The 23,450-nt window shown below is 49.7% G+C and overlaps 1 protein-coding gene across 2 annotated transcripts in view; it reads left to right on the plus strand.

The window, feature by feature from the left end:
- The window catches only part of EPHX1 (epoxide hydrolase 1), a 37,745-nt gene extending 14,370 nt beyond the window's left edge, over nucleotides 1-23,375 (plus strand). The window contains exons 1-9 of one of the 2 annotated variants that reach the window (XM_033196891.1): nucleotides 700-885; nucleotides 4,181-4,368; nucleotides 7,179-7,359; nucleotides 16,556-16,783; nucleotides 17,112-17,241; nucleotides 17,716-17,924; nucleotides 20,199-20,307; nucleotides 22,324-22,449; nucleotides 22,970-23,375. In XM_033196891.1, coding sequence (XP_033052782.1) covers nucleotides 4,186-4,368; nucleotides 7,179-7,359; nucleotides 16,556-16,783; nucleotides 17,112-17,241; nucleotides 17,716-17,924; nucleotides 20,199-20,307; nucleotides 22,324-22,449; nucleotides 22,970-23,171 — 1,368 coding nt within the window. In that variant the 5' untranslated portion in view covers nucleotides 700-885; nucleotides 4,181-4,185 and the 3' untranslated portion in view covers nucleotides 23,172-23,375. Of the gene's footprint in view, nucleotides 1-699; nucleotides 886-4,180; nucleotides 4,369-7,178; nucleotides 7,360-16,555; nucleotides 16,784-17,111; nucleotides 17,242-17,715; nucleotides 17,925-20,198; nucleotides 20,308-22,323; nucleotides 22,450-22,969 lie in introns of those variants that run through there. The other variant, XM_033196890.1, reaches the window with a different exon arrangement.
- The last annotated feature ends 75 nt before the right edge of the window (nucleotides 23,376-23,450 follow it).

A 23,450-nucleotide genomic window follows, 5' to 3' on the forward strand; every position in this document is an offset into this window, starting at 1 on the left:
GGCCTGGCCAGCTCTCCGACAAAGCAGACGGGGGGTATGGAGTCATGGTGACCCCCTCCGTCCTTCCCAGGGTGGGCTCCTTGGGGTTGCGCTGGTGAAAGTGAACACTGCCTGCAGCAAGGAGAAGGACTGTTCACGTGGGAACACAAGGCGGCAGTGGGGTTGAAAACCCATCCACACACAGTCAACACCTGCTGTCACACCAGGCTAATCAAGAACACCTTTCTTTCATTCATTAAATACCTGCTATTAAATAAAGGGCTGTTACTAGGTGGCAAAGTAACACACTGCAGTAGAGCCTATTTGTAATCTGAGATCAGTGGCTGTAAGGCACCATCCTTGAGCCAAGTACTAATATTCTTGTTATCTTAATTAGAATGCAAGAGATCGTGTTTTTAAATTTCTCTTTGAATCTGTCACTTTGCTCTCCTTTTCCTGGGTGATACCGCTGGTAGTGCTGGTGGGGGCCATCATAATGCCCCTTGTCCCAGATTCCCTTCTTTTAGATGGGACTCGAGCATTTATCATTTTAGCACTGTATCTCTCAGGTCAATGTGGTTCAGTTTGCTGTGCAAAGTCCAGGGGAGATAACCACGCCGTGCACACGTGAGATTGGCTGAGTTGGCAGGATTGTGCAGTCGTCAAAAGGCCGTGGGGAGTGGGGGCCAGTGCCTGCAGCCTGCCCTGCCTCTCTCACAGGCGCCTAGAGCATCGCCAGGTGCAGAGCTCCACAGCTCTCTTTCCCAAGGAGTGATCGAGGGTGAGAACGTGGAGCCTGGTGGACAGGTGAAGGCATTGGGATCTTTCTGCCCAGAAAGGGGAAAGTTGCACATTTATATCCTAGAGGGAAGCGACAGCGGTGTTCCTCCCTGTGCTGAAGTACAGGTAAGGAGGGTTCACTGGGGAGGGTGATCCCTCTTTATTGTTCATTCTGCTCACAGCCTCCTTGAAAACATCATGCAAAATGTGTCTTACTGGCTTCTAGTGCATATGCAGTTGGCACAAATATTAGTGGAGCGCCTCGCTGTGCTGGGCCAATGACCAGTGCTGGGCACTGGGGGTCAAGGCAGTACCCAGGATGGGCACAACTCTGCCTTCCCAAGCTATGGTTTATTGTGGTGGGATCTGCCTGCCCGGTGAAGTGTCTTTAGCTGCTCCTGTTGCTGGAGGAAGCTCTGCTCTCTGCCTTTGGCTGCCTCCCACACGCTCCCATGTGTCTCCCAGTCCGTAACACCTAGTCCTGTTTTCAATACCACAGGAGCTTGTAGCTGACATTTCTCCATCTTCTTAAAGGGCAGGATTTCCTGGCAGAGACATAACGTCTTTCTGGAAGTAAAAGAAGCTGATGCATGTTTTTTCTTTTCTGAATTCCTTAAAATAAGAGGAACTCATTTCCAGCTGTTCCCTGCCTTGTTTTTATTGTGGAAGTGTGCTCCCAGCTGCCCATCTGATCAGCTGACATAGGGTCTTTGGGGCCCAGGCACTGTTGCTGCTTGGGATTGAAAGATGAAAGCCGTAGGACCAAGCATGGCAGCTCGTGCCTGTAATCCCAGCACTTTGGGAAGCCGAGGTGGGCAGATCACTTGAGGTCAGGAGTTTGAGACCAGCCTGGCCAACATGGTGAAACTCTGTCTCTACTAAAAATATAAAAATTAGCAGGAGTGAGCCGAGATCGCATCACTGCACTCTTTGAGACTCTGTCTCAAAAATAAAAATAAAATAATAATTTAAAAAAAGCAATGGCCTGGCGTGGCTGGAGATGGAACATGCATCAAAGTGTCCCACATGTCTCTGGCAGGGATAGTGAAGGCCTGCTCCCTGGCACATGGTAGACTGAGTAAACATCGATCAGTGAGACCTTGAGGCACTTCAGAGTTTCACAATCCAGAGAGGGAGATGTATTGGAAGTTCAAGGGTGGACACCTGGGCATGGTTCCCAGGAAGAAGGCTGCAGTGGGTTCTAAGAAGTGTGCTGGTGACTATGAGAGATGGGGTTGTGGGTTTCCTCTCTTGAAAGGTGTCTCAATAATCACATGTGGGGTGATAAGGGCTCTGGTCCAGGGGAGAGGGCAAGGCATGCAGGGGGCTGAATCTGATGGCATCAGGACTTGGTGATAGGCTGTGGGGGAAGAATCGGATGACTCTAGGGCCTGAGGGTGGGAAGCTGGGAGTTCACTGGGATCACTAATAGAAACAGGGAGGTGGGGGGTGCCAAGCTGATTTTCCTGATTAGATTTCCTACAGAACTGCAGGAATAAGATGAGAGCCATCGCCCTGGGTGGATTTGTTTGGAGCTCTATCTCTGGACCACTGTGGACAAGTGTTTCTTAGAACAACCCCCAGTGGCCCAATTCTAGGTTTAGAGGGGCAGCTCTTGACTGGAGCAAACTCCAGGGCCTCTGCAACCCCCCAGCAAAGTCCCAGACATCTGACATGTAGCAGCCAATGGAGCATACAAGTGGTGGGGTTCCCAGCAAGGACCACCTCCTGCCTTGGGTTTCCAAGACAGAGTCAGGGGTGCTGCCAGGGGGTGGTCTGCAGGGACCTTGTCAAAACTCAATGCTTTCTCCTCTGCCTGGGTCCTAACTGCACTGCGTCCAGAGAACCTCCTCTGACTCAGGTATAAGGACGGTCTGCATATTCATGCAGGTTACTCTGAACAAGAACAGTCTGTGGGTTACTTGCCTAGGAATGAGGAAGATGAGGAGCTAGATAACAATGCTGGGCTGGTATCTGCCTGATAGTGCTTTGCCGAGACTAAGGTTTCTTCCCTTTCTGAGCAAAAAAGACACAGGAGTCAGACAAATGGGGATTAAAACACAACTGAGTTGATGTGAAATGTAATAGGCAACTCTATGGACACAGAAGGTAGATTAGAGGCTGCTTAGGACCTAACGTGGGGGGGGCGGGGCAGTAGAGGAGCGACAGCTGAAGGGTATGGAGTTTCTCTGTGCTGATGAAAATGTTCTATAGTTGACTGTGGGTATGGTTGCACATGTCTGAATATCTCAAAACCATTGGAGTGTTCACTTTAAATGGGCAAATTGTACGGTATATGAATTATGTTTCAGTAAAGCTCTTACACACACAGCTAAGATGGGTGGCCATGGCTGGGCTTCCTAGCAGTGTCCCCCAACCCTAAATTGAACTTACTCTCCCAGCACTTGGGCCTCCCCATTACCCCCTGTCTGCCCTGAGGATGAGCCCCTCTACAAGAGGGACAGAGCAGGGGCTGTGAGCCACCACTCAGGAAAGGTGCTCCTCTCCCCTGGGGGAGGGAACCCAGAGGGCGTTGACAGAAGCCTTCTCAGACATGCAAAAAACATGAGGCCGCCAGGCACGGTGGCTCACGCCTATAAACCTGGAGGCCAAGGCGGGCGAATTACAAGGTCAAGAGATCGAGACCATCCTGGCCAACGTGGTGAAACCCCATCTCTACTAAAAATACAAAAATTAGCTGGGCATGGTGGCATGTGCCTCTAAGTCCCAGCTACTCGAGAGGCTGAGGCAGGAGAATTGCTTGAACCTGGGACGCAGAGGTTACAGTGAGCCGAGATTGTGCCACTGCACTCCATCCTGGGCGACAGAGCGAGACTCCATCTCAAAAAAAAAAAAAAAAAAAAAATTAAGCCTCAGAAATGCAGCTCCCAAAACCCCCTACCCAGGACTGTGCAGAAGCCAATCTAGGTTCCTGTTTTTCCAGGATGATGAACAATTTTCAAAGCTTAATAGGATTGTGGGTGATTTTGTCTCATTGTCTGTTGTTTTTCCATTTTTCTATATCTCTCATATATATTACATATACTATATATAGTAGGTATATAGTGTGTATATATTATAATATATATTACATATAACAATCTATGATATAATATAAAATATAACATATATAATATATAATAATATAACATAATATAACATATAATATATAATAAAACATGTATAATATGTTATATCACGTATATTATATATCACATATATTATATATTATAATATATGTACTATATGTTATACATATATATATATTATTATACACATAATATATGTATGGTCAAATGTAAATAAAATCAGGGACAGGGTTGGAGTGCAGCAGGAAAGAGCCTGCTGCGAATCGGAGTCTCTGGGCTGTCAGGGCTGGGCTGGGCGGGCTCCGTTACTGATGACATCCCCCATTTTGCAGGAGCCATGTGGCTAGAAATCCTCCTGACTTCAGTGCTGGGCTTTGCTATCTACTGGTTCATCTCCCGGGACAAAGAGGAAACTTTGCCACTTGAAGATGGGTGGTGGGGCCCAGGCACGAGGCCCGCAGGCAGGGAGGACGAGAGCATCCACCCTTTCAAGGTGGAAACGTCAGATGAGGAGATCCACGTAAGGCACCTTGGGCCAGGCCGGACTGGGCAGTGGAGAGGGTGGTGTCTCGGAGACAGGGGTTGGGTCTTAGGCCAGATGCGGGAGGGGATGGAGGCTTGGGAATGGTCCGTCCTACTTGGGAGTATGTTTCAGTCTGCTTTTCTCCTGCTGGGCAGGTGCAGGTTGCTTTGGAGAGGGATACCCAGCCCTCCCACTTTGTCTCTTCTCTTTTCCCTATCGGAGGCCCAGCAGTGCTCAGGCAGGAGATGGGGTGCCAGCAGAGTCAGTTACCTGCATCAAAGGTCACAGAAAGCAGCCGTCATCACCTCCTCTATGCCCTGCCTGAAGCCTTGGGAGTGACGTTGTGGGAGAAAGTGAGCAGGTTTCCACCATCAGAGACCCAGGAAGCACTGAGAAGGCAGGGATGCTGCTGGTTAGGCACCAGCTGTGTGTCAGCCATTCCTGGTCACATTCAATCCCTGTGGTGATCCCGCGGGGTGAGGACTGTTGTTCCCATCCTGCAGATGCAGAAGCTGAAGCTCAGAAGCATAAAGCAACTTATTCAAGGCGGCCTAGCTAACAAGCGGAAGGATTTGAAGTCAGGTCTAACCCTGAAGCCACTGCCCCTCCTCTGCACAGTGATAGAGTCAGGAAGGAGGTGACTGGGCAGGTGGGGTGACCTGAGAATGCAACCTCAGGGAGGAGCAAGGCTCAAGTGGGGAACAGGACAGTAGGCAGGCCTGGCATGGCCCTGCCAATCCTTTCTTTCATTCTGTGGGTTTTGAGCACCTACTGTGTGCAGGCCCAGTGAGTGCTTGGGAGAAGAGAGAGCCCCTTCCGTCCAACAGCATACAGTCCAGTGAATGAGAAAAGGAATGTGCACAAAGAAAAGTAGACTAAAAAATAAATAAGGATCAGCTGGGTGCGGTGGCTCACGCCCGTAATCCCAACACTTTAGAAGGCCAGGGTGGGTGGATCACCTGAGGTCAGGAGTTCAAGACCAGCCTGGCCAACATGGTGAAACCCCGTCTCTACTAAAAATACAAAAAATTAGCCGGGCATGGTGGCGGGCACCTAAAATAATCCCAGCTACTCGGGAAGCTGAGGCAGGAGAATCCCTTGAACCCAGAAGGCAAAGGCTGTAGTGAGCCAAGATCGCACCACTGCACTTCAGCCTGGGAAACAAGAGTGAAACGCCATCTCAAAAAAAAAAAAGATGGATAAGGATAAATGTCATAAAAAGCATGGATAAAAAGTCATGAGAGTTCCAAGGAAGAAGGGATTTAAAAGCAGAAGCTGGGCTAAACCCAAGAACAACCAGGCTGAGGCTCCCTGGCTAGGACTTGCTTGCTGCAACCTTGCTATTTAGGGCCAAAGCTGAGTCCTGAGGAAAACTCCTTTAGGGAATTAGACTCATAAGGGAGTCTGAGATTTCCAAAATCTGTTCGGGGGTGACTGAAACACTTGAGAAGAAGCCTAAGAATGGTGACACTTGAGAGGCTCCCTAAGCTGACATGAACTTCCTCCTACTGGGGCTGGCCTTTTAGCCTAATACATGCCCATGAGGCTTGTACCCTCTCTCCTGGTCTGTAAATTTTTTATTTTTTGGAGACAGGGTCTGGCTCTGTCACCAGGCTGGAGTGCAGTGGTGTGATCTCAGCTCACTGCAACCTCCACCTCCCGGGTTCAAGCGATTCTTCTGCCTCAGCCTCCCGAGTAGCTGGGATTACAGGCGCCTTCCACCATGCCTGGCTAATTTTTGTATTTTTAGTAGAGATGGGGTTTCACCATGTTGGCCAGGCTGGTCTCGAACTCCTGACCTCAGGTGATCCATCCACCTCAGCCTCCCAAAGCATTGGGATTACAGGCGTGAACCACTGTGCTGGGCCTGATATGTAATTTTTATCCCAACTGAGTTATAATGTATCATTCAGTGTTGTATATCAGGGGTCAGGAAACCATGGCCCATAGACCAAATGTAGCCTGCTACCTGTTTTAGCGTGACCCCTATGCCAAAAATAGTGTTTACCTCTTTAAATAGTTAGGGGGAAAAAAATCAAAAGAAGAATAATAGTTTGTGACATGTGAAAATTATATAGCACTCAGATTTCAGTGTCCATAAATAAAGTTTTATTGGAACACAGCCACCCCCATTCATCTGTGCATTGCCTGTGGCTGCCTTCACACTAGGAAGACAGAGTGGAGTCACTGCAGCCTGCAAAGCCTAGAATATTACTATCTGGCCCTTTACAGAAAAAGTTTGCCAACTCCCGCTATAGGGAAGCCTGGGTAAATTAAAGATGTGTATTGTTTATACACTTAAAGAGTAAAAGATGGGCTGGGCACAGTGGCTTACACCTGCAATCCCACTGTTTTGGGAGGCCAAGGCAGACAGATCACTTGAAGCCAGGAGTTCAAGACCAGCCTGGCCAACATGGCAAAACCCCATCTCTACTAAAAATGCTTTGGTGGCTCACACCTGTAATCCCAGCTACTCTGGGAGCTGAGGCACGACTCGCTTGAACCTGGGAGGTGGGGGTTGCAGTGGGCCGAGATCACGCCACTGCATCCAGCCTGGGCAACAGAGTGAGACCCTGTCAAAAAAAAAAAAAAGAAAAGAAAAAGAAATGTGAAGTCTACAGTGAAGAAGGAAGAAGTGAAGAACACATCCACTTTGGGAGCAGACGACGATGTGGGAAACTGCCTTGCCACTACCAGAGTGCAGTGTCTTGTGGCTGCAGGGTTTGCTGTGTTTTCTGGAAACAAACTTTGCTCTTGTGCCCTACCTACGCATCCCTCTCACCTTGGGGTCCTGCATTTTGCTCCAGGACTTACACCAGAGGATCGATAAGTTCCGTTTCACCCCACCTTTGGAGGACAGCTGCTTCCACTATGGCTTCAACTCCAACTACCTGAAGAAAGTCATCTCCTACTGGCGGAATGAATTTGACTGGAAGAAGCAGGTGGAGATTCTCAATAGATACCCTCATTTCAAGACTAAGATTGAAGGTATGTTTGCAAAACGCCAGCCAGAGAGGGATGTGTGTCATAAGAACGCCTTCTTGCACAATGTAACTTAGAGTCAGATAAAGTTGGAGAGATTCAGAACCCAATTTTAGGTCACTGAGATGTACTTATAAGTTGTAACCTTACTAAATGCAAAAATATTGCAGTCACAGCAAATCTGTCCATCCTTAGAGCTAGGCAGGAACACATACATGCAATTTAAAAACCAAAGAAATGCACCATCCAGTCCAATGATGTGGCAGTCTTTGAGAGGAAGGATGGAGATGAGATTTAGACCCAGGCCAAGTGGGGTGGCTCACACCTGTAATCCCAGCACTTTGGGAAGACGAGGCAGGTGTATCACGAGGTCAAGAGTTCGAGACCAGCCTGGCCAAGATGGTGAAACCCCATCTCTACTAGAAATACAAAAATTAGCCAGGTGTGGTGGCAGGCACCTGTAATCCCAGCTACTCTGGAGGCTGAAGGAGAATTGCTTGAAGCCAGGAGGCAGAGGTTGCAGTGAGCCGAGATTGCGCCACTGCGCCCCAGCCTGGGCAACAGAGCAAGAATCTGTCTCAAAAACAAAAAAAAAAATTTAGACCTGGGCAGGGCCTTGGTCAGCTCAACCCATTCTTGAAGTTTTGGAGTCCATGATACCATGACTGTTCAAAGATGCTCAGCCTGTCAGTCAAGATCTTATGAAACACTGTCCTATGGGGCCAGGTGCGGTGGCTCAAGCCTGTAATCCCAGCACTTTGGGAGGCCGAGACGGGCGGATCACGACCGAGACGGGCGGATCACGAGGTCAGGAGATTGAGTCCATCCTGGCTAACACGGTGAAACCCCGTCTCTACTAAAAAAATACAAAAAACTAGCCGGGCGAGGTGGTGGGCGCCTGTAGTCCCAGCTACTCGGGAGGCTGAGGCAGGAGAATGGCGTAAACCCAGGAGGCGGAGCTTGCAGTGAGCTGAGATCCGGCCACTGCACTCCAGCCTGGGCGACAGAGCGAGACTCCATCTCAAAAAAAAAAAAAAAAACACTGTCCTATCTGTCTGCATCTCTAGGCCTCATGTCCCAACTATATCACAGGTTGTCACACAATGTCACCAGGAAGGGAAGGTATCTTTCAGAATTTTCTTGGGAAGGTAACCCCAGGATCATTGGGATGAAGTAACAGTTTGCTTAGTGAAAAAGCATTTTTTTAACCCCAAAAAGATTTAGAATTAAATATGGGCTGGGTGCGGTGGCTCATGCTTGTAATCCCAGCACTTTGGGAGGTCGAGGCAGGTGGATCACCTGAGGTCAGGAGCTCAAGACCAGCCTGGCCAACATGGTAAAACCCTGTCTCTACTAAAAATACAAAAATCAGCTGGGCATGATGGCCCACGCCTGTAATCCCAGCTACTCGGGAGGCTGAGGCACGAGAATCTTGAACCTGGGAGGAGAGGTTGCAGTGAGCTCAGGTGGCACCACTGCACTCCAGCCTGGGCTCCATCTCAAAAAAAAAAAAGACTCTGCTCTCAGGTCTTTTGGATCTATACCCAGAAGTGGACTTGCTGGATCAGGTCATTCTGTGTTTAATTTTCTTAGGAGCCGCCATACTGTGTTCTGCAGCAGCTGCACCATTTTACTTTCCCATCCGACAATACCTCAGAATCCCAATTTCTCCAAATCCTTGCCAATATGTTTTTTTTCCTTTCTTTTTTTTGGTAATGGTCATCCTAATGGGTATGAAATGGTATCACATTGTGGTTTTGAGTTACATTCTCCTAATGATTACCGATGTTGAGCATTTTTTATGCGGTACTTATTGGATTCTTTGTAATTTCTCTGAAGAAATGTCTGTACATGTCTTCTCTCCATTTTTGGGCTTTTTGTTAGGGTTTAGGAGTTCTCTATATATTCTGAATAAAATCTCTTATATGATATTTGCAAATGTTTTCACCCACTCTGTGGGTTGCCATACAATGAATCTTTTTTTTTTTTTTTTTTTTTTGAGACAGAGTCTCACTCTGTCGCCCAGGCTGGAGGGCAGTGGTGCGATCTCAGCTCACTGCAAGCTCTGCCTCCCGGGTTCACGCCATTCTCCTGCCTCAGCCTCCCGAGTAGCTGGGACTACAGGCCCCCGCCACCACGCCTGGCTAATTTTTTGTATTTTTTTTTCAGTAGAGACGGAGTTTCGCCATGTTAGCCAGGATGGTCTCAATCTCCTGACCTCGTGATCTCCCCACCTTGGCCTCCCGAAGTGCTGAAAATACAGGCGTGAGCCACCGCTCCTGGCTACAATTAATCTTTTTAAAAGACAAGGTCTTGCTGTGTTGCTCAGGCTGGAGTACAGTGGCTATTCACAGGTGTGATCATGGCTCACCACAGCCTCAGACTCCTGGGCTCAAGCAGTCCTCTTGCCTCAGGCCTCTTGAATAGCTGGTACTATAGGCGAGCACCACTATGCCCAGCTTGTTAATTTTTTATATTGAGGAAATTATACATGTTAGGAATCTTATTTTTAATGTTTAAGATAATTTGGTCTTTTCAAGGAACAGCTAAAATTTTAATTTGTTAAAATTCTGGGAATTAAAGTATATGAAAGACGTGTTGGTCAGTCAGATAAACTAAAGTTCCTAAAAAAAAGAAATTGAAATTATACAGTGTTAACTGGGTGTGGTGGCATGCACCTGTAGTTCCAGCTACTCAGGAGGCTGAGGCAGGAGGATCGCTTGAGCCCAGGAATTCAAGGCTGCAGTGAGCTATGAGGACATCACTGCACTAGGTGACAGATCAAGACTCCATCTCAAAAAAAGAGAGAGTGGCCAGGCGTGGTGGTGCACGCCTGTAATCCCAGCACTTTGGGAGGCCAAGGCAGGCAGATCACGAGGTCAGGAGATCGAGACCATCCTGACTCACATGGTAAAACCCCGTCTCTACTAAAAATAAAAACAAATTAGCCAGGCATGGTGATGGGCGCCTGTAGTCCCAGCTACTCGTGAGGCTGAGGCAGGAGAATGGCGTGAACCCGGGAGGTGGAGGTTGCAGTGAGCCAAGATCACGCCACTGTACTCCAGCCTGGGCGACAGATCGAGACTCCATCTAAAAAAAAAAAAAAAGAGAAAGCAAGCCAGTCGCGGTGGCTCACGCCTGTAATCCCAGCACTTTGGGAGGCCGAGGCAGGTGGATCACAAGGTCAAGAGATGGAGACCATCCTGGCCAACATGGTGAAACCCCGTCTCTACTAAAAATACAAAAATTAGCTGGGTGTGGTGGCATGTGCCTGTAGTCCCAGCTACTCGGGAGTCTGAGGCAAGAGAACTGCTTGAACCAGGGAGGCGGAGGTTGCAGTGAGCTGAGATCGTGCCACTGCACTCCAGCCTGGTGACAGAGCAAGACCCTATCTCAGAAAAAAAGGGAGAAAGGAAGGATGGATGGAAACCTTGACTTGGCAGCAAACATCCTTGCCTGGGCAGCAAACATCCTTGTTCTCCTGATGCAAGTGGGCCAGGCCTGAGGGAGACTGAGTCAGAGAAAAGCTAAGTCCCAGTGATGTGTGTCCTGGAACTACAGCCCTTCCTGGAGCTCAGGCAAGAACACTAAAAAAAAAAAAAAAAAAAAATTCTGGAATAATTTTTTTGGTCAAATTTGGACTCCTCTTGAGTGTTGCTGTATTCTTTACAGGATTTTGATATCTTCCGTTATTAGCCTAACAAGAGGGTTCAAGCCACTTAATCCCAGCCAAACTGCTGTATGCAATTACCTGTTCCTGTTTGGATCCCTGGCACAAAATTGCCTGGCTTCCTTGAGTTTGACTTGGATCCCTGTGTTGTCCCAGCTCTTCAGTGTCCATCCAGCAGAAATTAACAGGGCGCCTGCTGTACCCAGGCATTTTGCTGGGGCTGGGGACACATAGGGAGGACAGGGTCCCTCCTTCACAGGTCATAGGTTCTTCCGGGGCAATTACAGCACATAGTGGCAGCGTTATGAGGGAGGAGGTTCTGGGAGTTTCGTGAGCCCCACGATCTTCCTTTGAATGTGAGGGAAGGCTTCCTGGAGGAAGTGGCATCTAAGCTGAAATGAGTGGGACTTTGCCAGGTGTGTGGGGAAGGTGGTCCAAGAAAGGGGAACAGCATGTTCAAAGGCCCAGAGGCAGGAGGCATTAAAGGGCCCTTTCCCTCCTGGCAGCTGCCAGCCTTACCCCACTGGACCCTTTCAGAGTTCCTCATGACACTGGGGTTTTTTTAGAGACAGGGTCTCACTCTGTCACCTACGCGAGTGCAGTGGTGTGATCACAGTTCACTGCAGCCTTAACCTCCTGAGTTCAAACAATCCTCCCACCTCAGCTCCCCAAGTGTCCCAGCTAGGCTATTTATTTTATTTTATTATTATTATTATTTGCATTGTTAATAGAGACGAGGTCTCACCATGTCGTCCAGGCTGATCGCAAACTTCTGGGCTCAAGCAGTTCTCCCACCTTGCCCTCCCAAAGTATTGGGATTATAGGCATGAGCCACCACACCCAGCTGACATTGGGTGTTTACAGTGCAAAACCTCCCTCAGGTACAACTGCTCCAAAAGAGCCAGTTTCCAGCATTGAATTCATCGTGGAGTTACCCATGTATGGTTCTGGCACCCTGCCCAGGGCTGGAGGCCTGTTCTTGGCCTTGGTCCTTGTGGTTTGGAGTCCCTCCTCTGGGCCTGGATTCCTGCATTCTCCGCCCATTCCCCCACAGTGCTGAGTGGGCAGCCTCTGGTCTGTGGGCCCAGCAAACCTTCAATATCTCCCTGAATCTTGTCCTGGGCCCCCAGGCTGGGGTTGGTCCAAGTCCTCCTTCTTCTCTCTCACAGTGAACTTCTTCAGGGTCCTCTCTGTCACTGCACTACCCCTGCACTCCTGGATGCTCATAGCCCAGCCTCCAATCCCCACCCCAGTGTTTTGTCCTCATCCACACTGGCGTCACTGTTCAGCCTCCCTGCCCCTGCCACTTCCCTGCTCTTCCAGATCTATCCCACATCCTGGGCCTCCCACCGCAGGAGACCAGATGCTGTCCTCAGAGTCTGAGAGCTGACAAGGGTGTCAGAGACCTCTGGATAAGCCCAACCCCATCACGTCGAGGAAGAAGGGAACTGCCTGAGGCACCAGGTCTCCAGACTCCCTGCCTGCCCCTTTTTCCTTTACCCTTGGCCCTGACACCCAATACCCCACCCCCTTCCCTCTTCCTCTCCAAGCCCAGCACTGCCATCCTGAGCCCTCCTCAGCTCCGGGATGCTAACCCAGCAGCCCTGTCATGGAGCATCCTATGGGTGCCACAGACCTATAGGGAAAGTCAGAAAGAGTATTTCCTCCCACAAAGGGAAACGGACCCATGAGGCAAACTATGAGCTATGGGCTTTTAAAAAATGTCTTGCCAGGTGTGGTGGCTCACGCCTGTAATCTCAGCACTTTGGGAGGCCAAGACGGGCAGATCACGTGATGGCTGGAGTTCAAGACCAACTTGGCCAACATGGTGAAACCCTGTCTCTACTAAAAATACGAAAATTAGCTAGGCGTGGTGGCACATGCCTGTAGTCCCAGCTACTCAGGATGCTGAGGCAGGAAAATTGCTTGAACCAGGGAGATGGAGGTTGCACTCAGCTGAGATTGTGCCATCGCATCCCAGCCTGGGCAAGAAAAGCGAAACTCCATCTCAAAAGAAAAAAAAAAAAAAATTGTCTTGACAAGGCTTGGTGGCTCACGCCTGTAATCCCAACACTTTGGGAGGCTGAGGCAGGAGGAAGCCAGGAATTTGAGGCCAGCCTGGGCAACTTAGCAAGACTCTGTCTCTATTTTTAAAAAGTCTTAATTTTTAAAATTCAGATATTTAGGCCAGGTACTGTGGCTCACACCTGTCATCCCAGAACTTTGGGAGGCCAAGGGGCAGGCGGATCACGAGGTCAGGAGATTGAGACCATCCTGGTTAACACGGTGAAACCCTGTCTCTACTAAAAAACACACAAAAAAAAGGCTGGGCGCTGTGGCTCACGCCTGTAATCCCAGCACTTTGGGAGGCAGAGGCGGGCGGATCACAAGGTCAGGAGATCAAGACCATTCTGGCTAACACGGTGAAACCCCGTTTCTACTAAAAATACAAAAAATTAGCTGGGCATGGTGGCGGGTGCCTGTAGTCCCAGCTACTCCAGAGGCTGAGGCAGGAGAATGGCGTGAACCTGGGAGGCAGAGGTTGCAGTGAACCAAGATCGCGCCACTGCACTCCAGCCTAGGTGACAGAGTGAGACTCCGCCTCAAAAAAAAAAAAAAAAATTCAAATATTAAAAATGGAAAAGCACAGAAGGAAATATAGTGAGAAGCAGCTCCCTCTTGCCCCTGTGCCGGCCAGAGGCAGCTGTGTTTTACTCGTGCGTCCTGGGAGAGCCTGTGCATCCCCAAGCGTGGATGTGTATTTTTTCTCTAATTTAAAACTCCAATTGCAATGTGGTAGAATTTGAATTAAAAAGAATCTCACATCATGCAGTGTGTTCCAAGGGAGATACGATCACCTACTAAAATAAACTTTAGAATAGGAGTAAATTTAGCAACATAGAAGGACACCCAGGATACATTGTTAAGTAAAAAAAAAAGAAAAAAGAGGTTCTAAAATAGAATGTATGTATAGTTCTATTTTTGTTAAAAGTTATGTTCTCTAAGTCTTTTTAAAAAGTTTGAACTGTCACAGCCAAGAAGGGTCTAAAGAGACATGACAGCTCAGTGGAGTGTGGGTCCTGGTTGGGATCCTGGAACAGAAAATGGACATTAGGGGAAAAAACTAAGGAACTCTGGCTAAAATTTTGTTGTGTGTAGCTACCAGTATTATCCAGGTTTTAAAAAGGAGAAAATCCTGGCCGGGTGTGGTGGTTCACACCAGTCATCCCAACACTTTGAGAGGCCAAGGTGGGAGGATGGCTTGAGCCCAGGAGTTTGAGACCAGCCTGGGCAACATAGCGAGACCCCATCTCTACAAAAAAATAAAATAAAATAACAAAAAGGAGCTAGACATGGTGTTGCCTACCTGTAGTCCCAGCTACTTGGGAGGCTGAGGTGGGAGGATCGCTTGAGCCCGGTAGGTTGAGGCTGCAGTGAGCCATGATGGTGCCACTGCACTTCAGCCTGGGCAACACAGTGAGACCTCATCTCTAAAAGAAGAAGAAGAAGAAGAAGAAAAGGAAATCCTGCAATGTGTGACAACATGAATAAACTCTGAGGAAATAATGCTAAGTGAAATAAACCAGGGATGGAAGGGCAAATACCGCATGATTCCACCTATAGGAGGAATCTGAAATAGTCAAACTCAACAGAAGCAGAGAGTAGAAGGGTGGTTGTCAGGGGGTGGGGAATAGGGGAAACGGTGTTGCTGATCATTGCTGTGTAAAGTTTGAGTCCTGCCAGCCGAAGACATCCTAGAGATGTGCTGTACAGCAGAGCGCTGTCGGTGCTGGGCATTTACAAATCTGTTAGAAGGGTAGGACCCATATTAAGTGTCCTCGCCATATAATAAAAAGTGTAAACACTAAGGAAATCAGACTATGGACTTTATAGTTAATCATATCTCAGTCTGGGTTGTTAATTGTAATAAATGTTTCATGCTAACATAAAATATTAATAATGGAGGAAATCCGGTGGGTTTGAGGTATATGGGAGTGTTCTGGACTCTTGGCAGTTTTTCAGCGATCTAAAACTGTTCCAAAATAAAGTTTAGACAGACAACACCATGTTGTCTTTTGAGAGGGGGATTACCTGTGAGTCTTCCCCCTTTGGCTTATCTGTGTTTTCTGAGTTTTCTACAGTAAATATGTATTATTTATATAATATATTAACGACAGAACAGAACACTAGCTACACCATGCTGACTGCACCAGCCCTGGTGGCAGAGGGTTCCAGGCATGGTAGCCACCCTCACTATGAGTGCCCTAAGGGCCCAGTTGCTGTCCAGGGCACTGGCCTGGGAAGGGGCTGCCTTCTTTTGATATACAGAGGCCCCAAGTCAGTCCAGAGGAGACCGGAATCCATTCACCTGCCCTTGGCTATGATGATGTTTCCAGCATTGCACTTAAAAAAAAAAAAAAAAAAACTTCCACTTTATTTTAATTGTTTGAGATGGAGTCTTGCTCTGTTGCCCAGGCTAGAGTGTGGTGGTATGATCTCGGCTCAGTGCAACCTCTGCTTCCCAGGTTCAAGTGATTCTCTTGCCTCAGCTTCCCGAGTAGCTGGAATTGTAGGCGCCTGCCACCACGCCCGGGTAATTTTTTTGTATTTTTAGTAGAGACAGGGTTTCACCATGTTGGCCAGGCTGGTGTCGAACTCCTGACCCTAGGTGATCTGCCCATCTCAGCCTCCCAAAGTGCTGGGATTACAGGCATGAGCCATCACACCAGGCCCAAAAATCTTCCACTTTAAAGAAAATGTCATTTGGTAATTAGAAAAAGGTAACATTTTGTCACTGTGTATGAAAAACGTTATGCATTTAATACCTGTTCACTGTAGAAAAAATGGAAAGTACATAAAACTCAAAGAGAAATTAAAAGCACTGGAATCTGCTGCTCGGAGAGAGCTGCTTTTTACATTCCCAGATTTTAAAAACTCACCAATATATGGTATAACTACAGTATACGCATAGATGACTTTATAAAACCTGGGTCACACAATGGATATGACTTGATCATATGCTTTTACCTCCCAGTAATATCTACTGATCTGTTTTCTATGTTAAATAAATATACATCTACCCTGTCCATTTAGATGACTAAATTGGACTCCAGTATACTGTCAAACTATACTTGATTAATCCCGTATTGCTGGATATGTGGGGCTTTCTCCCTACCCTCCAGATTTTAAATTATAGACCAAGTATTTATGGAGGCCTGCTGTGAGCCAGGAGCTGTCCTGAGCCCTGGAAACCCAGCAGTGCCTGTACAGACCTGGCCCTGCCATCAGGGGGCACCTCTAAGGAAACCGGGAGGCAATAATCGTAGCTCCCTTGCAGGGAGGTTGTAAAGGGGAGTGAGGACGTCTGTGCACCTGGAGCACAGTGTGAATATGAAACCAGTGTCAGCCATTACTGTCAGAGGATGGGGGCACTAAGGCTGGCAGTACTCAATATCCAGGTTCTGGGGGATGCCAGAGCCTGACCACACAGGGTCTTCTCTCCCTCCACCCTGACTGTGCTCTCTCCCCCAGGGCTGGACATCCACTTCATCCACGTGAAGCCCCCCCAGCTGCCCGCAGGCCGTACCCCGAAGCCCTTGCTGATGGTGCACGGCTGGCCTGGCTCTTTCTACGAGTTTTATAAGATCATCCCACTCCTGACTGACCCCAAGAACCATGGCCTGAGCGATGAGCACGTTTTTGAAGTCATCTGCCCTTCCATCCCTGGCTACGGCTTTTCAGAGGCATCCTCCAAGAAGGGTATGGGGCTGCTAGAGCCTCCATAACTGCCCCGTCCTTGCCAAGGGTGGGCCAGATGTTCCCACCAGGCTCTCCTTCCGGGAGGGTGAGCAGGGAGTTAGCCCTAGGAAGCTGGGAAAGGAGGGGCCAGAGAGGCTGGCCCCAGACACACCACCCTCCAGGGCTGGAGATGCCACCCCTACGTTTGGGCTCCAGGATTCCTTCTTGTCTCTGTGAGCTTTTCTCACCTCTACCTGGGAGGAGGCGGGCCTGAGAAATTTCACAGAACACCCAGAGGGCCCATGGAGCAATCTGCCTGTGACTCCATGCCTTTCCCCATCACCGCCAGGGTTCAACTCGGTGGCCACCGCCAGGATCTTTTACAAGCTGATGCTGCGGCTGGGCTTCCAGGAATTCTACATTCAAGGAGGGGACTGGGGGGCCCTGATCTGCACCAATATGGCCCAGCTGGTGCCCAGGTGAGCTCACTGTCGGGGTGGTGGGTGTGTGTTTGTGCGTGTGTGTCCTCTAAGAGATGGACCTCTGTGCAGGGTGGGCCAAGGTCCCCCCAGGGGAGAGGAGGGAGTGTGACCTGTCACTCAGCAGTGCCTGAGGCATGTTGACTGGGATTTTCCTGTCTATAACCCAGGGTTGCGGCTCTGGGCCAGGTTCCCAGGCAGAGAAGGCCTATGATAGGAGGCAAATGTCAGGCTTTAGACCTCTGCTGGACCAAGCTCTGGGACAGCCCTGAGCAGAACTCCCCAGAAACTCTATTTTTCCCCCCAACCTCCCTCCTCCAACTCCCATGGCCTCCCCAGTGGGGCTGGTGCTGAAAGAGGCTGGCCCTGTGCTCGATCCTCAACCCTGAGGCCTGTTCCTCCTCTGCCATCTCTCCTCTCCCCCTCTCCTTGACACCACCCCAGCCTCACCTGGGCCCCTCTCTCTGCCCTCAGCCACGTGAAAGGCCTGCACTTGAACATGGCTTTGGTTTTAAGCAACTTCTCTACCCTGACCCTTCTCCTGGGACGGCGTTTTGGGAGGTTTCTTGGCTACACTGAGAGGGATGTGGAGCTGCTGTACCCCGTCAAGGAGAAGGTCTTCTACAGCCTGATGAGGGAGAGCGGCTACATGCACATCCAGTGCACCAAGCCCGACACCGTGGGTGAGCATGCTCGGGGGCCTTGCCCACTGCTGGCTCCACTGGGGTGGTGAGACCCCGCGGGGGAACCTCACCACCCCACCCCAATGCTGCCCACAGGAGAAAGCCTTTTATAAGGACCTCCCAGCCCTTTAGATCTTTAAACTGCATTTTCCCATAAAATCAAGAGGATGGACTCTCAGCAGATTCCCAGGCCAATTTAGCAACTCTGTTTAGCCGACTCATAGTGGTTTCACCCCTGATCTCCCACCCCTGAGTCTATATCCTACACTGAAAAGCAGAGGGATGGAGGGGTTGGGGTAGGAGGAATCCTGGGGGTGGGCAGCTCTGGGCTGCAGGGGAGAGGGGAGAGGGTACCCTGGGGCCTTGGGAAAGAGATTCCCAGGCAGTGAGGGAGGGCCCAGCAACCACATCTGCCACCAGGGTCCTGTTAAACAGGGTCCAGGACAAAACTTTTTCAAAAAGATAAATTATAAAGGAACCAGTAAAATTTTAAAAAGAAACAATTCAAAGACAAATAACACTGAAATTAATTTGCTGACAGACACAAAACTTGTCAACATCCACAGAGTAATATCAATTAAATCGCCATGGGACAAAATGCATTTGCCTCTATGAACGAGTCATTCGCATTACCCTTGGTTCTCTACAATTCACAGAACTGTAAAATAGCTCAATGACAAGGAAAGATGGGAACTCTATAGAATCACGTAAGTCCGGAAGGTCTGCTAGGTAACTCCCTAGATCGTGTTCAGAAGACATCCAGGAATTGTCTTGCCCGTTTTGAGGTTCTTTATAGTTTTCGTGGCAGTCCCATGCGCACACACACGAGGCAGCTCATAATCATAATAATGGCACTTTATAAAATCAGTATTTTTCTCTGATTATAAAATACATGTTCATTGTCAAAAAGATTAAAAATGCAAAAAGTACAAAACATTAAAGGCAATCTCGTATAACCTCTCCTCCCTCCCCACATCTCCTCTCCCTCAAAAGAACTTGTGAACATTTTGGTGATTAATTTTTACAAGTCAAGTATGTCCATATCACCAACACGGCCCCAACACTCCAGATGCCCCTTAGGGTTCTCTCCCAGGCACATGCTCTGACTTCTGACTGAGATGGTTTTGGTTGTGCCTGTTTAACTCCTTCTGTGAATAGAATCACAGAGTGTGTACCCTTGAGTCTGGCTTCTTTTGCTCAATATTATGTTTGTGAGATTCATCTATGCTGTTGTCACAGCCTTTTTTTTTTTTTTTTTTTAGACCAAGTCTTGCTCTGTTGCCCAGGCTAGAGTGCAATGGCGCAATCTCAGCTCACTGCAACCTCCGCCTCCCAGGTTCAAGCAATTCTCCTGCCTCAGCCTCCCAAGTAGCTGGGATTACAGGCACCCACCACCACGCCTGGCTAATTTTTTGTATTTTTAGTAGAGATGGGGTTTTACCACGTTGGCCAGGCTGGTCTTGAACTCCTGACCTCAGGTGATCCACCCACCTTGGCCTCCCTAAGTGCTGGGATTACAGGTGTGAGCCACCACACCCAGCCTGTCCCAGCCTACTTTCTTTTTTTTTTTTTGAGACGGAGTCTCGCTCTGTCGCCCAGACTGGAGTGCAGTGGCATGATCTCCGCTCACTGCAACACTCCGCCTCCCGGGTTCAAGCAATTCTCCTGCCTCAGCCTCCCAAGTAACTGGGATTACAGGCATTGCCATCATGCCTGACTAATTTTTTTGTATTTTTAGTAGAGACAGGATTTCACCATGTTAGCCAGGATAGTCTTGAACTCCTTACCTCAAGTGATCCACCCTCCTCGGCCTCCCAAAGTGCTGGGATTACAGGCATGAGCCAACGCCCCCAGCCTGTCCCAGCCATTTTTAATGACTGTACAGTATTTTGGCTTATGAGTATATCAATATTTATTTGTAACTGATCCCTTATTTTAGACTTTTTAGGTGGCTTCTCATTTTTCATGAATCAGAACACATAGACTGAAAAACCCCACCTTTTTAAAAACAGCACTTCTCACTGGGACCCCACCAAATGCAGAGGCATGGGCCCTTCCGTTTGAAGGAAGCTAACTGTTTATCAGATGAGGATGCCGAGGCAGAGAGTTAAGGAAGCGAAGCGTGTGAGCATCAGGAGTTAGGGCAGACCTGTGCTCGAATGTGGCCTCCTGCCCACAGCCCCGCCCTCTGTGGCCAGTGCCACATGTCACACGTGAAGCTCCAGCTCCCTGGTCCCCAGGCCTGAGTCTCTCCCTTGCTCCCCTCCACACCAGGCTCTGCTCTGAATGACTCTCCTGTGGGTCTGGCTGCCTATATTCTAGAGAAGTTTTCCACCTGGACCAATACGGAATTCCGATACCTGGAGGATGGAGGCCTGGAAAGGTGAGACCCTGGTTTGCCCCTGCAGTCGTGACCCTGGGCCCAGCAGCCAACCTCCTCACCCTCTTCATCCCCTTGTCTGGTTGCTCTGCATGGGGTGCTCACCAAATTCTATTGTTGACTTTCTTACAAAGCCTCACCCCGTGACCAACGTAGCTGCATTTTTTGGGTGAGGCGGCCTGGTGAGTTGCTCCCAGCCTCACAGTGCATGGTCAGGACTAGGATGCAGGCTCACCTGCTTGTGCTCCTTTTGCTGAACAGGCCCCTCTGGGGATTAGGGAGCCCAGAGGGCAGCAGGCACCACGTTATTGCCAAGAGCATCTGGGCTCTTCCTCCTGCTTCCCTGGAGAACCTGGCATCAGGGTCACATGACTGTGTGTTCCAGGAGGGTGGTCGCAGAAAGACAGGAGGCTGTTACATCTCTCAGAGCCTTTAAGGCTGTATCCTCTACATGCCTGACTCCCAGCTCTGTGGCCTGACTCAGGCTTCACCAAGGTCAGCTCTGACCCACCCTTTCCAGGGCCCATCCCTTTATTCCTTCAGTGACACACAGAGGACCAGATAGTGCTGGGGATGGGAAAGAGAGTAAAATGAGACTGAATCCCGCATTAGGGGTAGGGACTCTGTCTTGGCCATGCCCTAGCCCCATCACCTAGAACAGTGCCGGGTGAACAGTGGAGCCCAGTACCTAGATGTTGAATGAATGCACAAAGGACTGTGAGAATTCAGTGTAAGGAGGATTCTCTTTGTCTAAGTGGCAGAGAGGGGAAATGACCAGGAGAATGTATCTGATTTGGGCCTTGGAGGATGAGTAGGAGTTTGCTGGATGGAAGAGAGAAATTTAGGCAAAGAGAAAAGCCATTAAAAATGCAAGGAAAGGGTGCTTGGAAAGAATGGCTTGTCCAGAGGCTGAAGCAGGTATGCTGGGGCCGGATTGCAAGCAAACTCATTCTTGCAGGCAGGTCCTCACCTCCTCCAAGAGCCTCAGCAGGGCCTTCCTCTGAGATCTGCTTCCCCTGCCCTACATTCAGCAGGACCCAGGGGTCGATGGAGCTCCTGCAGGACCACACTGGCAAGGGGTCTGGCCTGTTCCTTGTACACGGATACCTGGAACCAGACGCGAGGCCCCACCAGACTGTCCCACTAGGCCACTCCTGCAGCTCTGGCCCCAGGTTACAGGGAGCACCAAAGCCCTGAGCAGGAGGCAGACAGGATCAGATCTGTGTTCCAGAAAGAACCGGAACACACAAGAGTGGAAATGGTGGTGGTGGTGGTAGTTTTCAAGCTGCGGGCAGAGCCGAAAGGGAGATGGAAGCATTTGGCCGACTTGCAGAAATCCATCTCACAGAGTTGGCATGTGTACTGGAACTAGTTTTCATTTTGCCACCAAAATCACATTGAAAAGGCTGTTCCCTTTATCTCTGTCCCTGCTCCGTGCTGCTGTTGCTAGAGATCCAGGGTTTGAGAGAGGAAGGTGGGGTTGGGAGCGCCTGCTCTGGGGACAGTGGAAGGTAGGGTGGGGGCTGTGGAGTGTGCATCCTATACCCAAGTTGCCCAGGTTTGGATTCTCCACTTAATAAGTAAAATGGAGATAATAGTACCTATGTCCCATAGGCTATTGAGAGGAAAACATGAATTAAATGAAGGTAAGGAGCTTAGAACATGCTGCCTGGTACCTGGTCACCATAGTAGCTGATGCCCTGAGCAGTTTCATGGTGCAGGGGTGGAGTGGAGGGAGGAGATGTCAGTTGCAGGAGAGAGGGGATGGATGTGTAGAGTCAAGGTGGGTGTGGGGGAGGACCTTGGGGTGATAAGAGACACTTCGATTAAATCCATGCACTCCAGTCTGGTGTCCTGGGCAAAGCCTGCCTGTGACATGAGGATACCACACACCTTGCATGAGGTCTGAGGAGGGAAGTCGCATGGTCAGGGCCTGGCATTTGTAGGACTGTCCAGCTTCCCTTTGTCACACAACTGCATCTAGCACTGAGAGTGGGGCTTTGTGTTCTGCGTTCCCAGGAAGTTCTCCCTGGATGACCTGCTGACCAATGTCATGCTCTACTGGACAACAGCAACCATCGTCTCCTCCCAGCGCTTCTACAAGGAGAACCTGGGACAGGGCTGGATGACCCAGAAGCATGAGCGGTGAGCCTGGCTGACTGAGAACAGGGGCCTCTGAGGCTGGAGGCAGGGGGATGGCCAGTCTGGAGCTCCAGTAAGGGCCCTCAGTGGTGGGATAAGTATAGCCTTGCCTGCAGGGGTGCCCCAGGGCCCTTGGATGGGAACACTAAAGGTCAAGGGGTTTGGAGAAAGCCCTCATGGAGGGACCACGTGCCTGGCTCCCGGGCGGCCCTCAGTACTGCTCCCCAGTCCAGGATGCTGGTCTGAGTAGCACTGATGGTTCTGGGATTTCCAAGTCTCAAATGGAGACCCTCAAAGGTGGGGATTTAGAGGCTGGCCCATGCCCCTGCCTGGGTGGCCCTCTCAGAAAAGAGAGGATAGTGAGAGGAGTGGTTGAGACCCTGGATTTGTCCTTTTCTTTATGGCTCCTTGTGAGTGGGCCAGCTGATCTCATCCCCCAGGCTCTTGAACCCCCTGCTGTGCAGGACGGAGAGGCGCAGGGCCACAGCCTCCCCCCAACTCCCATCGGCTCTTTCGCTTCCAGGATGAAGGTCTACGTGCCCACTGGCTTCTCTGCCTTCCCTTCTGAGCTAATGCACACGCCTGAAAAGTGGGTGAGGTTCAAGTACCCGAAGCTCATCTCCTATTCCTACATGGCTCGTGGGGGCCACTTTGCAGCCTTTGAGGAACCGGAGCTGCTCGCCCAGGACATCCGCAAGTTCCTGTCAGTGCTGGAGCAGCAGTGACCACCCCACACCGCCCCACCTCCCTCCACAAGTGCCCTCCAGGCTTTTCTTTGGGAAGATACCCCTTTTCTGAGGACTGAGTTTGCCTCCGTCCCCTGCCCATGCTGGGAGCCCACGCTTACCCCCTCACCCCTCCAAGCTCACTCCCCAATCCCAAACTCTGTGTGATAAGCAATATGGCCTTGATGATAAATGACTTTACTTCTAACAGCGGCTGGAACCCAGTGACATAAGCATGCCCTGACCCCACATGGTGCCCCCTGTCCAAGCAGAGTTGGC

Source organism: Trachypithecus francoisi, unplaced genomic scaffold (genome assembly GCF_009764315.1).
Source record: "Trachypithecus francoisi isolate TF-2019V2 unplaced genomic scaffold, Tfra_2.0 Lachesis_group5, whole genome shotgun sequence".
Taxonomy (NCBI): Eukaryota; Metazoa; Chordata; class Mammalia; order Primates; family Cercopithecidae; genus Trachypithecus; species Trachypithecus francoisi.